Below are 15,121 nucleotides of genomic sequence, written 5' to 3'. Positions count from 1 at the left end.
TTTCTACCCAATGCAAAGAAAGTTTTCTATTTAAAAAAAAAGACAGAATTGGCCTATATAAATGCTGATTTTAAAATGGAGATGTGAAGGTATTGTAAAATGCTAGCTTTTCAAATTGTAGTACACACCGTATAGCATGTCTTGTTAAAGTATGCAGAAGAAACATGTTCTTCTGCAAATGTAAGTCTTGCTTAAGTAAATTTAAAAAAAAAACACTATTTGAATATGGCAGCATGCAGTGAATAAAAATACTGTCCTGTAGTCATTATTTATTTGGATTTTTCAAATGGTCTTTGGTTATTGCTTTAAGAACTGATGAAAAATGTTGGTAGCCAAGGGCAACAGGAGAAGGTATTCTTAACTGATTTCTAATTGTTTAAGAAAGTAAAGGTGGAATAACTATACAGTTTTATGGAAGCTTATAAACAGCAACATGTTACTGGGATTGCTGTTTATAACTTACTGATAAATAACTTTGTGTTAAGTTGAGCAATAATGGGTCCAAATCTGCTGATGTTATCAAATATATGGAGGGGAGGAAAGAAACAAAGCAAAGATTTTGAAAGTTTTCCAAATTTTCCAAGGACATATATATAAAATGATGTTTATTGATGCGAAAAGCAAATCTTAAAGGTAAGTGCTGCTAATGGCTGATATGAAGTGTTTTGTAGCATATCTCTGTGAAACAGCCCCTCTGTGGTTAGTGATTGAAGACATTTTAGTTCTATATGGGGAGTCATTAAAAATAAAAAGTCATTTATTGCAAATGAAACTGTTAGCTACATTAAAATGCATATAACACCCACCTTTGCATTGCAGTATGTTCCTATGATACCTCCAAGGATAGTGTAGAGATGGAAAATATATTGAAATGGAAAATCAGATTTATTAAGGTGCATAAGTCACTTTTGCATCACGAGTTGTGATGGGGGTTTCCCGATACTCCCATGTAACACCTCTACTCCATGAGCTGCATTGGCTTCCGGTTGCCCTCCGGGTGAGATTCAAGGTGCTGGTAATGACCTATAAAGCCCTACATGGCTTGGGTCCGGGATATCTGAGGGAACACCTGCTGCCAGCATCAAGTTCCCTTCGTCCAGTGCGCTCCCACGGGGAGGGTCTTCTCAGGGTGCCGCCGGTAAAAGATTGCCAGCGGGTAACACCCAGGGGGAGGGCCTTCTCAGTGGGTGCGCCTGCCCTCTGGAACCAGCTACCCGTGGAGCTGAGGACTGCCCCCGACCTCCGTTCATTCCGCCGGGACCTGAAAACCTGGCTCTTCGAGCTCTCTGGCCCAGGCTGAGAATTTTAATTTTAATTTTAATTTTAATTGGGGTTTTTTACTCTTTCAGGGACTGTTATAATCTTTTTAATTGTTCTTAATTTTTGTATTGCTTGTTTTAATTCCTTGTAAACCGCCCTGAGTCCTTCTGGAAAGGGCGGTATACAAATCTAATTAAATAAATAAAAAATAAATAAATAAATAAAAAGGATTGCAGCAGGCATGTCAAACTGCCGGACCGCGGGCCAGATGTGTCATGCCAAAACCGCACCCACCCCAATGGGGAAAAAGTCTTGATACATCACGTGACATCATGTGACGTCGTGAGTTTGACATTCCTGGATTACAATCTTTGAGATTGTAAGTTAAGAGGACGAAGTGGCAAATAGGAGGTGAAATGACACATGAATGAAATGTGGATAAAATTATTATATATAGGATAAATATCATCTTTCTAAAAATATTAAAATATGAAGATACCCAATACATTATAATGCTAAAGATTGCTGTTTCACAGCATATTCGTGGCCTACTAATTTCTTACAACTGGGCATAGTATCTATGATAGAATATTGTGCTGAAATGTTTGGTCTAATGATGCACACCTAGCCATTGTTTTCCATTTCTGATTTATAGTGATTATGATGATAGTGATAGAACTCGGCATTCTTGTAGTCCTACATACATATTCTAGGTAACTATTATAAGTTGGCCATTATTGATAGCCATTATAAGGCTGCCACATTTGATCCAACTTGCTTAGTATTATAAATATTAGACAACAGGAGATTTACTGGATTTATAATCTGTTTTTTAACCTCTTCTGCACATATTAAAGATTCAGTTTTTCTGCTGGAAGTATGCTTTACCCCTGAGCTTCAACAATGCAGATTAATGAAATTTATTATAAGTTGAAGACTTACCAATCATAAATTAACTTTGACTTTGGTGGGTCTTTTAATGCTGACTTGAAGATTAATGATCCTTTAAGTTTGAATTTGCTTTTGCTTAGGTGCCTCAAGCAAATACACAAATATATGAAATGGTCAGAAACTGCATAAGATCTAGGTTATTGTCTAGTTTATTTATTTATTAGGTTGATATCCAGGGGTTCAAGGTGTCCTACATAGAGTTTCTTTAGTTTTGGCAAGAGTGAGTCCTGAGTCTCCCTGTCCTTAATCCAAAACCAGAACTTGTATGTTAGTTGCAAAATATTTAATTTTGTTTTTATTACGAGGGTGGTATACTGTTGGTTATTGTATTAATTTCCTATCCAGCTAAATTTGTATTTGGATAAAATCCATCCTTCCCTCTTCAGTACTGAAGCTTTACAGTATAAATGGGATGAGAAAGATGATACTATTGGTATTTTCAAATATTAAGACATGTCACCCAAAGGGCAGTGCCAGGTTTTCTTCTCTCTCTCTCTCTCTCTCTCTCTCTCTCGGAAATCCTACCAAATCTCCATTTCTACCATTTTGATAAGACCAGATTTTTTAGAGTTCTTGTCCTTGCTTGCCTAACATGTTATTGTATTTCTTCTAAAGATCTAATGTATCTTTGTTTCCTGAATGTTTGTCAGGTTTCAAAGAGAGAGTTAACAGTTTGTGATCGAAGTTTCCAGGATGTAAGAAGGAACTGTCACACTGATTTCAAGAAGAAATCTTTATTTGGTGTTGGCATTTTTATCTTTTCATCTAGTTCACATATAGATGTTTGGTATATATATACTCTCATACTCTCCCAACTATATATTCCAGTTCAGTAATTACAGACAAATTTAAACTCTTCAGTTCTTAGTTTGATGCATGTTTGTGTGTGTGTGTGTGCGTGTGTGTGTGCGCGGATGTGTTTGTGTAATATTACTTGTGAAAGAGAATGTATTTTTTTGAAAGCAGCAGATGAATTTTCTTTAGTCTTAAATTATAACTAGCATTGCTTCTATGCATATTGACAATTTAAGATTAGGCCTATTGAAGCTTTGCATTACAGTATATCTCTTCTGTTGCTCTATAAAGCTTTTCCTGCAGTTTTTCAAGGATTAGACTTTTTTTTTTAAAAAAGGGAAGCATGCTAAAGAAGTGTGTTGTTTTTCTAGTATAAGCATAGGAAAGAATTATAGGGCAACAAAGTAAGAGAAGGTGTTGCAAATTGGCCTAAGGCAGAATCTTACCAAATGATTTTTTTTCAATTAAATAAAAAAACTTTCTTCTCTTTTTTTCTCCTTCCATACTGAATCATGTGAACTATTTTTAACCCTCTGCCCTCCTCCTCCCAGGTTAATTTTACAAGTGGCTTTTATCTGGGTAACTTCTATGTAACCCTGGTTTGAAGTGATGTTTCAGGCACTATGCTAGATACTAGGAGACTGTTGCGTTCTAACCCTGTGGTGGGCACAAAGTCAGCTGGGTGGGTGGCCTTTTACCAGTTCACACACTCGCAGCAATGGGAAAGAGGCAATGGCAAATCACTTCCAAAATACTTTGCCAAGAAAAATGCAGGGACTTGTCCAGGCAGTCACCAGGAATCAAAAACTGACTTGAAAGCCCCCAGAACAAAGCAAAACAAAACTCTGGTTGACATTCCTAATGAGATGACATACTCTGCAATTGATGACCCATTTATGACTTTGAACTGCTTTGCTGTGCTAAACCTAAATTTTTCTTGCTGTAATACTGAGGCCCACGTTGGCAAAGAAAATTGGCAATAACTTTTACTTCTTTGGAGGAATGAGAGGACTAGACGACAGAGAAGTTAGATATATTGACCAGATAATATGACCAACAATAGAACATAACATGCATCCTGTACCGCTGTTTGTCAGGGTATTATACAATCAATTAATAAATTCAGCTTTGGTTGGAATGCATTCCATTTCATGCTGGATTTTTCTCAGTTTATCTAATTCATACTCTACATGTAACTTCTGTCCTTAAGAGGTTCACTGTTGTACAGTAGTGTGTGTGCATTTCTGCATTGAGAAGGGAAAAAAACCCTCAGTTGCTAATATCTAACTGCTTGAATGAATCGATGTATAGTACTGTTGCAAGTAATGCTTTAATCTTAAAATAAATTTGTAATAAAGTACACATTCAAGCTTTGGATCTGGCAGATTTTGTATTGGCCAAAGAAAATGGGTGTTTGGGTGTTTTTGGTGGATCCACAAGAAGGCCTGTCTTAATCAGCCATTTTATTTCTTACTGTAAATAACTTATTTCATACTGTAAATAACCATATAAATTTATAAAACCAGCAAATGAGCCATGTGAATTTAAAGTGTGGCCCAATGACTGGTTTTTCAGGACAATGGTGCCTCAGAAACTTCAGGGAATTAATATAGATATCAGTGTTAGTTACCCATCTTACAAAGATATGTTAAAATCATGATATGCTTTAAATTGTAAGCCGCCCTGAGTCTTCGGAGAAGGGCGGGATATAAATTGGATTTTAAAAAAAGGCATACTAGCTCTGCAAGATTCAGATTTCTGGTTTTACAATTTGTGTGGGACAGCGTATTATTGAAGACATTTCTATATGTTTATCAGCTCAACTATTTCAGTAAAACTGCTTGAGTCTTTAAACTTTCTCTGTAAATAAATACTGAATTAAATTTGCAGTTGCAATATCCATTGAATTCATACCAGCAATGATATTTATGGCATAACTGTGCAAACAGGTTAGTCTACAGAGCTGGACAGCAACTGATGTAATTCCACAAACTTCATAAAAGGTTACTATGAAAGCAATCTAGGGACACACAAAAATAATAATAATCTGGCTGTATATTTTTGCCCTCATTTCTACCTCACCCAACCCATTTGTTTTTCAGCACCAGATCTTTGTTTTGCTGATATAGAGTTCTTGTAGCCATATGTCGGTATATATGCATTTAAGATAGGTTTAAAGATGGATGCAAAGTAATTAGTTTGTTCTGCTCTTTTAAACCCGGCTTCTAAAAATATCTTAATTCCTGAAAGAAAAGAAAAAAGACATTGAATGAATTTGAAAAGATTAGATTGGAATTGCCTGAAATTCTATTAAGCCACACTGCATGGACGTGCTGGGAATATCAATACAATTAATGTAAATTTGTACGAACTGATTTGTTGCATTATCTTGCTAATCTAACATATGGTACTTTTTGTGTCCATATTGCAGACGGCAACTCCAAACTAACATGGCAGTCAGACTGTGTGATGTGGCTTCTCTGCTTAGAAGTGGTTCGTGGGCAGCAGAGCCTTGGACTGGGGTCTGTGGGATTTTTCTTAAATTCTGTAGGCTATTATTAACATGTTACACTAGTGCTGAGGCCATACCAAACACTTTAAATTACATTTGAATTAATTTTGTACACTCTCTTCTAAGTTCTGACATAGATATTAGACTATATCCTGGCTTGGGGCAAGGTTCATGGCATACTTGAAACTTATAAATATAGATACAACTTTCTCTAATACTGTCTTTCTTCATAACAACTTGAGTTTTGCTCCAGTACAATTTTCTAATAAAAAGAGCAGAGTTTGTATTAAAGCTGCTTTGGTATGGTCTGAATGCTGAATAATCGTAACTGTGGAAATGACTTACATTGTGTATTTTTTTGGTTACTAAAGAAATTATAGAATTCCATTTAAGTCATAAATTTTCTTGGCTGGAAATAAAAGCAAAAATTCAAAGCTGCTGAAAAACCTGTTTTCCAACAGGTGAAAGCTTTATTTATGGATAGGATATATTTCTTTAAAACATAGAATATTGATATGGTTTTATTTTGAGTAGCAGATGGTTCTGTAACTGAGACACCGTAATTTCAGATTATATAGGCTATTGCAGCTGTTCATTTGAATGTTGCTTTAGGATTTCATTCTTGCCATCTAAGCACAAAAATAAATATGAAGATATGTGAAGATGGTTAGTTATCCTTTAAGAAAAGATCAGTTTAATAATGCTTAAAATAACTTTCTAGAAAGCTTCAGTCTGCAATATTGTGGCCCATATGTTCTGCATGATACAGTAGGAACATTTGAATAACAAACTGCTTAAAATATCCTTGGATAGTTTGTACATGAACAATTTAGTTCTGTTTTGAAATCAGAGGAAGAGGTTCATAAGTGAGCATATGTTAGAGAAACTGAAAGGAGTGTTCATTAGGAGAGATTTGGACCTCTTAAAACAAATATTGAAAGCATGCCTCATTATCCCAGAATTGGTCATTCTCAGGTTGATAGCTCATAATTTCCTACCTTCCCTTTTTTTTCAAGGGCTATATTTATAATTTACAAGTATTGTCATTCCATTTTTACTGAGATAATAATTTGGACTTTATTAAACTTCCTAAGATTGAAAAAAATGGATTATCAAAAGGCCAGCTGAGAAGCTGAGGCTGAATTCCTTTTTGAAGCTGTATTACAGGCACACTAAACTAGTTCTTGAGTTCTAAATTGAGTTCTGTCCTTTCAGATTTGATTAAAATTTAAATTCCATTCTTATCTGGAAATAATAACTAACAGGTATTCTACAGTAGCATTCCTAAAATAAAACAGTTTTTCTATATTTAGAAAAGCTCTTGCTTAAAATGACAAAATCTTTTACTCCTCTGTCAATAACTTCAGTTTTCCATTAGCTTAGTTTAACTGAAACATAGTTATACAGGTCTGGATTCACTGCTTGGGGGGCAATGTGAGAGGTCAAAAGTAGTTGATAATAATTGGTGATGAAGCAAGGAAGTGTTCATGTGGTTATTCCAGCATTTGGTACTTCTTAATCCTTGTCAATCAGAAAGTTTGGTAGAGAAAACTTTTATTTTGCCAGCAATATAACTAATGTGGCCAATCCACTTTAATATTGGAAAAGTAACCAAAACAGTACATTTGTTTCTAATAATGTCTTTTATGAAGTCTACTGTTGATTGTCATTGTCAGTAAATCATTTGCAATAATTATTGAACGCTTTATGAGAAATTCATTTGAACAACTTTGAAACTTGATCAGAATTTAATACTTAACCCGTTATTTCTTGGGGTTTACTGAATTAGCTTTAGCTCAGAAAATGTTTCACTAAACCTTTGTAGCTTTAATTTTTCTAAATCGTCTTTATTGCTAGAGAATTACAACAGCTTTGTTTTTATTGTAGAACGATAATTGCAGCCTTGACAATTGGGCACTCTTGCATAATGTCAAAGCTTTAAATTCATAGCTAGAATCACTAATAGATGATGAAATATGAATTCTGACAGTTCCTATTTTCTCTGTTTTTAGCAGGTAATTGCTGCCATGGAAACACAACTGTCTAATGGGCCAACTTGCAATAACACAGCCAATGGCCCTACTACCATAAACAACAACTGCTCATCACCAGTTGATTCTGGGAACACGGAAGACAGCAAAACCAATTTAATAGTCAACTATCTCCCTCAGAATATGACACAAGAGGAGCTCAAAAGTCTGTTTGGGAGCATTGGTGAAATAGAATCCTGCAAACTTGTAAGGGACAAAATCACAGGTATGTAAACAACAGGCTTTTGCAATTGTATGTAATATGTGCCCTCTGTTGGAACGTTTCTAATAGCATTAGTTCTGAATGGCAGAACAGTGTCACATTCCTTTCGAAGATGGATTAATATCTCTTGTGAGCTACAACATGAGAAATGAGCTTAAAACATATTCAAAAAATAGTTGTATGGGCTGACAGTGTCTTTTGCACAAAATTACTTAGTTGCGAAGACAACACACTATTTGTTTGCTTCTTAAAGGAATAGGAAAGTAAGAAGTATAAAATTGCCTTACATGTTGATGATTTGTTATATAGTTGAGGTGAATTGGTTAACAAGATGTTTCATTTATTAAATTTACATGCCACCCATCTTTCTATCCAAAGTGACTCTGTGTAGCTTTAAATGTTAAGGTTGATCATTTTCCATCTTTGTCAGCGTTGTCAAATTAAATTTGCTACAAAAAAAAGATCAGTTAAACTTGTAATATTGAGAAATTTAGACCTAGACAAAATTTAGATATCCTCTTCCTCTGACCTCCCCCCCACAAAAAATGCTGGATAAATCCATTTTCTTTGAAATTGATGAGATAATTAAATTTATGTTAACCCATTCCATTTGTGTAATGAAATCATTATGCAGATTGATACACATTACATAATTTGTGTAATGATATCATTACAGAAATGTTGTTGTATTTGGGAGTAACAGATGCTCCCAGCCCCTTAGATATTGGAACACTGTTATCATGTCACCACATAGTCCTCCTTTTCATTAAACTAGACATACCCAATTGCTGCATTTCATACTGTATGTTTTCGCCTCCAATCCCCTAATCATCTTTGTTGCTCTTCTCTGTACTCTTTCTAGAGTCTCAACATCTTTTTTTATATTGTGGCAACCAAAATTGGACGCACTATTCTAAATGTGGTCTTACCAAGGCCTTATAAAGTGGTACTAACACTTCATGTGATCTTGATTATATCCCATTGTTCATGCATCTTAGGATTGTGTTGGCTTTTTTGGCAGCTGCAGCAGACTGCTGCCTCATATTTAAGTGATTATCCACTAGGACTCAAAGATCCTTCTAAAAGTTACTACTACGAAGTCAGACACCACCTATTCTATACCTTTGCAGCAGCAGCAGCAGCAGCAGCAGCAGCAGCAGCAGCAGCATCATCATCATCATCATCATCATCATCATCATCATCATCATCATCATCATCATCATCATTATTATTATTATTATTATTATTATTATTATTATTATTATTATTATTATTATTATTATTTGCCTAAATGTAGAACCTTACTTTTTCCCCCATTGAATTTTATTTTGTTAGATAGGGCCCAGTGTTCACATTGTTAAGATCCTTCTGTATCTTGAACCTATCTGAGAGACTCGACCCTGAGAGACACGTTCCATGCCTTCAGCATTGTGCCATTAGCTTTTGATAATAGTATCTATAACATGACTGTTCCCTTTTGTTGTAAAAGCTAAGCTGGAAAAATGGAAGGAAAAGCAATCTAGTTAAAAGCTGCAAATCAATACTGTAATACTCGCTAATATACTGTAAGGGACATCACTGAAAGTAGCCAAGTTTTGTTTGTACATTTTGATTTGAGCTCTGAATGGTCAATACTTCATCATTGGAAAGACTGAAATATTTTGTGTACCCCTATTGCAATATCTGTGTTGCTATCCTTCCTCCTTCCTTCCTTCCTCTTTTAACTTTATTCTGGACATAGGCAAGGTTTTTCATGTGATTTCACATTGTGAAATCCATGAATTATTAAACTTCCAGATCCTAAATAATCTTTTTCTATCCAATTCCCTATGTGGTTTCCAGTTGGCCGTAATTTACCGTTGTTGTACTGTTCATCTGGGTCATTTTCTCAAATTTTGAATGTGTTTTAGAGTAACAAGGAGTAGATGTCTCTCTTGACTTAGTTTCAGTATACTGAATTTGCAGAATTTTCTTGGCACCTTCTAGGACTGCATTTCATTTTGTCCAGTATTCTCACAGATTTCCACATTGGAATCTTGGCGAGACAATACATTGATTTTTTTTTGGCAAATCTCCTGAAATTTCAGCTTCAAGAGTCAATCTAGGAATCTGATAGGTTGCAAAAAATCTAATATTTCATAAGACATACACTTATAACTGAAAACTGGCTTGAATAAATTGGTGGCTTTTCTAATTAAGTGATGCTTTAAAAGCATCATTTTGTTTAATGTATTTTAAGTCTAGAAATAATGCAAATCTATTTGCCCCATTCCATTTCATTCTGGCCTAAGTCCTTTGCTTTAATACGATGATATGGGTTTCTCTCTTAATAATTAAAGTTTTTAATATAATGATGTCAACCTTGTGCTACCCATTCAAAAGAGGAAAGCCATGGCAAATCTAGACAGCACACTAAAAAGCAGAGACATCACCCTGCCAACAAAAGTGCGTATAGTCAAGGCTATGGTCTTCCCAGTTGCAATGTATGGTAGTGAAAGTTGGACCATAAAAAAGGCTGAGGGCCAAAGAATTGAGGCCTTTGAACTATGGTACTGGAGAAGACTCCTGCGAGTCCCTTGGACTGCAAGGCAATCAAACCGGTCAGTCCTAGAGGAGATCAACCCTGACTGCTCTTATAAGGCCAGATCCTGAAGCTAAAACTCAAATACTTTGGCCACCTAATGAGAAGGAAGGACTCACTGGAGAAGAGCCTAATGCTGGGAAAGATTGAGGGCAAGAGAAGAAGGGGATGACAGAGAATGAGGTGGCTGGATGGAGTCACTGAAGCAGTAGGCGTGAGCTTAAATGGACTCCAGAAGATGGTAGAGGACAGGAAGGCCTGGAGGAATGTTGTCCATAGGGTCGCGATGGGTCGGACACGACTTCGCAGCTAACAACAACAAAGCTCTGAGGAAGGTCATCCATTGACCTGGGGCAAGGTGATATCAGTATACATAGATATACATCTCTTCCCTAAACTGACCCAAATGATGCTGTTCAGGTTCTGCCCAAGTATCTGGAGGCGGCATGGATCTGGATGGGAAAGAACAGGCTTCATCTCAACCTTGGTAAGATTTGATCAATCTGAGTTTTGACCTACCCACTGCATCCAGTGAGTTTTCAGCTTTATCTCTAACACTCCAGAGTTGGTGCCATTTTTTGGTACTTCTGGACTCACAGCTCTTGCTTGAAGGACATGTGGCAAACATGGCTGGAGGAGTCTTTACATGGGTTCATCTTGTGTACAATTGTGCCCATATCTGGACCCGCTAGACCTCATGATTACTCATGCCCTAGTCACCACCTGTCTGGATTACTGTAGCGTGCTGTATATAGATCTACCCTTGAAGAACATTTGGAAGCTGTAACTGATCTATAGCGCAGTAGCCTAGACAGGTTTGGGCACTTCATGATATCTACACATATCATGTCCTCAAGGAAAGTATTCAGAAGCTGTTAGAGAAACAAAAAGGAAAGGAACTTAGTTTCTTTCTTTCTTTTTTAATTGAAAAGTTTTACAATACATTTTAAGCATAAACTCCTTCCCTCCCCCTCCCCCCAAACTTTCCCTCCTTCCCCCTCCCCCCAAACTTTCCCCCCTCCCCCCCCCCGACTTCCCAGAGCTGAATACAGGGTATTGCCTCTAACAAACTTGAGCTAAAATATGCTAACCATCTATAAATACACTTTAAATCCTATCACACTTTAACTCCACTTAAACAAAACTAAATAATAATACATCTTATAATTCTAATACTCATTCATATGCTAAATGAAATTTTTTAGTCCCATATTTATTCTGAATATAATCGATCCATCTTCTCCATTCCGAAATATATCTCTTGTTGCGATTGTTCTTTCAAATGTGCTGAAATTTTTGCCATTTCTGCCAAGTTTGAAACTTTTAAAGTCCACTCTTCTATAGTAGGCAGTTCCTCCTTCTTCCAGTATTGCGAAACCAAAAGTCTTGCTGCCTTTATTAAATTCAACATCAATTTAGTTTCTATAATGGTACAATCTGTAATAATACCAACAGAAATAACTGTGGAGAAAACCTTATCTTTTTCTTAAATATCTTCTGCATATTCCACCAAATTTTAATCCAAAAAGCTTTAACATTTTTGCAAGTCCACCATATATGGTAGTACGTTGCATCCTCACAACCACACCTCCAACATTTAGGCTGATAATTTGGATACATACATGCTAATTTTTTAGGATCTAAATGCCATCTATAAAACATTTTATAAAAAATTCTCTCTTAAATTTTGTGCCTGAGTAAATTTTACATTTCTGACCCAAATTTTTCCCCAAGTATCCATCGTTATTGGCTCCTGAATATTCTGGGCCCATTTTATCATACAATCTTTAACAAGTTCCGTTTCTGAATCTATTTCTATCAATGCATTATATATCCTTATATGCGCTTGACTTTGATCTCTAATTTGCTTTACCAAATTTTCATCTGTTGTCAAAATGCCAATTTTCTGATTTTCTTTCCATCTAGCTTGTATCTGGCCATACTGAAACCAAGTTTGTACTATTTTCCCTTCTTTTAAAATATTAAATGGCTTTAATTGCCATACATTCCTTTCCAGTCTAAGAATATCTTTATATGTAATCACATCATGTTTAAATCCCAAACTTATATTTTCTATCGCATGTTTAGGTATTGCCCAAATTGGTATTTTATAATTTAACTTATATCGATATTTTTTCCAAACTCGCAACAGGGCATACCTTAATATATGTGTCTTAAAAACATTATCCACCTTTTTATCATACAATAAATATGCATGCCAGCCATATAATAATAAACCTTTATTGTCAAAGTACAACGTGTACATTGAGATTAGCTGAGCCTCTCCCCCGTGCTCTCTCCCCCTAACACACAGTGACAACAAACCCTCCATCCTACCACACCATGTGAACCAACTACACCACACACCGGCCTCCCAAGTCAATTCTGCATAAGCACAGAGATTATATCCCATTTAAAAGCCTAACAGCCCATGGATAAAAGCTATTTTTCAGCCTGTTGGTACGGCTGGCTATACTCCTATATCTCCTACCGGATGGTAGGAGAGTAAAGAGATACCGTCCAGGGTGTGAGTCATGCCTGAGAATCTTCCTCACTCTTCCAAGGCAACGAGCCCTGGCGATGTCATCCAGTGGTGTCAGGGGACAGCCCACAATGTCTTGTGCTGTGCTCACTACCCTCTGTAATACTTTCCTGTCCGCGGCTGTCAGACCAGCATACCAAACCACAATACTATATGAGAGGACGCTCTCTATAGTAGACCAGTAAAAGAGGGTCATTAGCCGTTGTTCTACCCTGTTCTTCTGCAAGACCCTAAGAAACTGAAGCCTCTGTTGGGCCTTTCTAGCCACCTGGGTTGTGTTAACTTTCCAGGTCAGATCTTCACAGAGGTAGACTCCCAGAAATTTAAAGGAGGAAACTCTCTCCACACAGTCCTCCCGAATGTAAAGTGGGGCAGGTTCCTCCTTTTTTCTCCAGAAGTCTAACACCATCTCTTTCGTCTTGCCGATGTTTATGTGCAAGTTGTTGTTACTACACCATATGGATAGTTTTTGTACCTCCGCCCTATATGCTGTCTCATCCCCACCTATAATAAGACCCACCACAGTTGTATCATCTGCGAACTTGATTATCGCAGTGGATGGGTCAGATGATACACAATCATAAGTGTATAAAGAGTACAGGTAGGGGCTAAGCACACAGCCCTGTGGCGTGCCGGTGCAAAGCTTCAGGGGGGTGGACAAAGCAGACCCGACCCTCACTGTTTGTAACCGATCCCTAAGAAAGTTGAATCCAATCGCAGATGGCGAGGGAGAATTTCAAGTCAGTCAGCTTCTCGATGAGAATACCCGGCAAAATAAATAAATCACATCCCTCAATATTCAATAATCTTCCTTCTGTTAAATTAAACCAATTACTAATTGGCAATAAAGCCGCAGCCTCATAATATAATTTAAAATTGGGCATTTTAAGACCACCTCTTCACGTATATCTTGCATTATCTTAAGTTTTACTCTCGATCTTTTCCCTGCCCAAATAAATTTATTAATACCTTTCTTCCATTCCTCAAAATTTGAATCTTTTTTAAGTATAGGTATCATTTGAAACAAAAATAAAATTTTTGGTAAAACATTCATTTTCACTGCTGCAATTCTTCCCAATAAAGACAATTGTAATTTTCTCCAACTATCTAACTCTTTTTGTATTTTTAATCATAACAATTCATAATTATTTTTATATAATTTTGCATTTGAAGCTGAAAGATATACCCTCAAATATTTAATCTTTTTAACTATTTCAAATCCTGTTAATTTTTCTAGAACTACCTTTTGTTCTGTAGTCATATTTTTAGACAGTATTTTAGTTTTTTCCGTTTACCTTAAATCCAGAAACTTGTCCATATTGCAAAATTATTTCCATTAATTCTATAACCGATTGAATCGGTTGACGTAATGTAATAACCAAGTCATCTGCAAACGCTCTCAATCTATAATCTTGATCTTTAATTTTAACTCCCTTTATTTTATTTGAGTGCTCAATGTAGATTGCCTTTTGTAAGCTGCAGTGGGTTCTAATACATTTCCAGGGCAGTTCATAGAACTAATTAACTGTTGCTGATCTTTACAGCCCTACCTGGCTGGTTACCTGTGGGGCTGCCTGTCTCCCAATTGTTTCTGTCTGTGTTGCAAGATCTGATGGGTGTTCCATGTTTTATGGAACAGTATTGTCTGCCTTACAGAAGAGCATCTGCCAGAGATGACCCTTAAGGCATTAAAGACTGGCTGTTTCCCCAGCCACTGTTGGTGTATATGCTATCCCCTTGATGACGATGTTGCTTGGTCTGTACTGGTAAATATTGAATTTTTAGGCCCAGACATGTTTTAATGTTTTTTTTAAATAATAATAATAATAATAATAATAATAATAATAATAATAATAATAATAATAATAATAATAATAATAATAATAATAATAATAATAATAATAATAATAATAATAATAATAGTTATTTAGGTTTCTATGTTTTGTATTATATTTTGTTTGTTTTTAATCACACAGAATCATTGTCATCACAGGTTGAGAGTTAGGGTTAAGATTGCTCTGGGAAAGTTTGCCTACATGACAAATTAGAAGAACACGTATTTTCTAGAGCAGGAGGAGGAGGAGAAAAATGAGTATTGATTAGTAAGTGGGCTATATCACACTCATAATACATTGGCACATCTATCCCCTGAAGGCGATAGGACAGTCTGTTGTTAGAGTCCCAGTGAAGTGTTCTGTCTAATAACTAATCTAGTTACAAAACCCAT

General features: G+C 36.1%; 1 protein-coding gene across 6 annotated transcripts in view; it reads left to right on the top strand.

Moving 5' to 3' along the window:
- Positions 1-5,441: 5,441 nt before the first annotated feature.
- Positions 5,442-15,121, top strand: part of ELAVL2 (ELAV like RNA binding protein 2) — a gene marked incomplete at both ends in the record, with an annotated part of 75,965 nt that continues 66,285 nt past the window's right edge. For 2 of the 6 annotated variants that reach the window (XM_081316636.1, XM_081316635.1), the window contains 2 exons: positions 5,457-5,528; positions 7,534-7,774. In XM_081316636.1, the coding sequence (XP_081172762.1) occupies positions 5,457-5,528; positions 7,534-7,774 (313 nt within the window). Of the gene's footprint in view, positions 5,529-7,530; positions 7,775-15,121 lie in introns of all 6 variants that reach the window. The other 4 variants (XM_081316638.1, XM_081316637.1, XM_081316639.1 and 1 more) reach the window with 3 other exon arrangements.

Source organism: Vipera berus, assembly GCF_964194415.1.
Source record: "Vipera berus genome assembly, chromosome: 2".
Taxonomy (NCBI): Eukaryota; Metazoa; Chordata; class Lepidosauria; order Squamata; family Viperidae; genus Vipera; species Vipera berus.
Note: the sequence above shows the minus strand (reverse complement) of the source record. Positions and strands in the feature narration are given on the sequence as shown.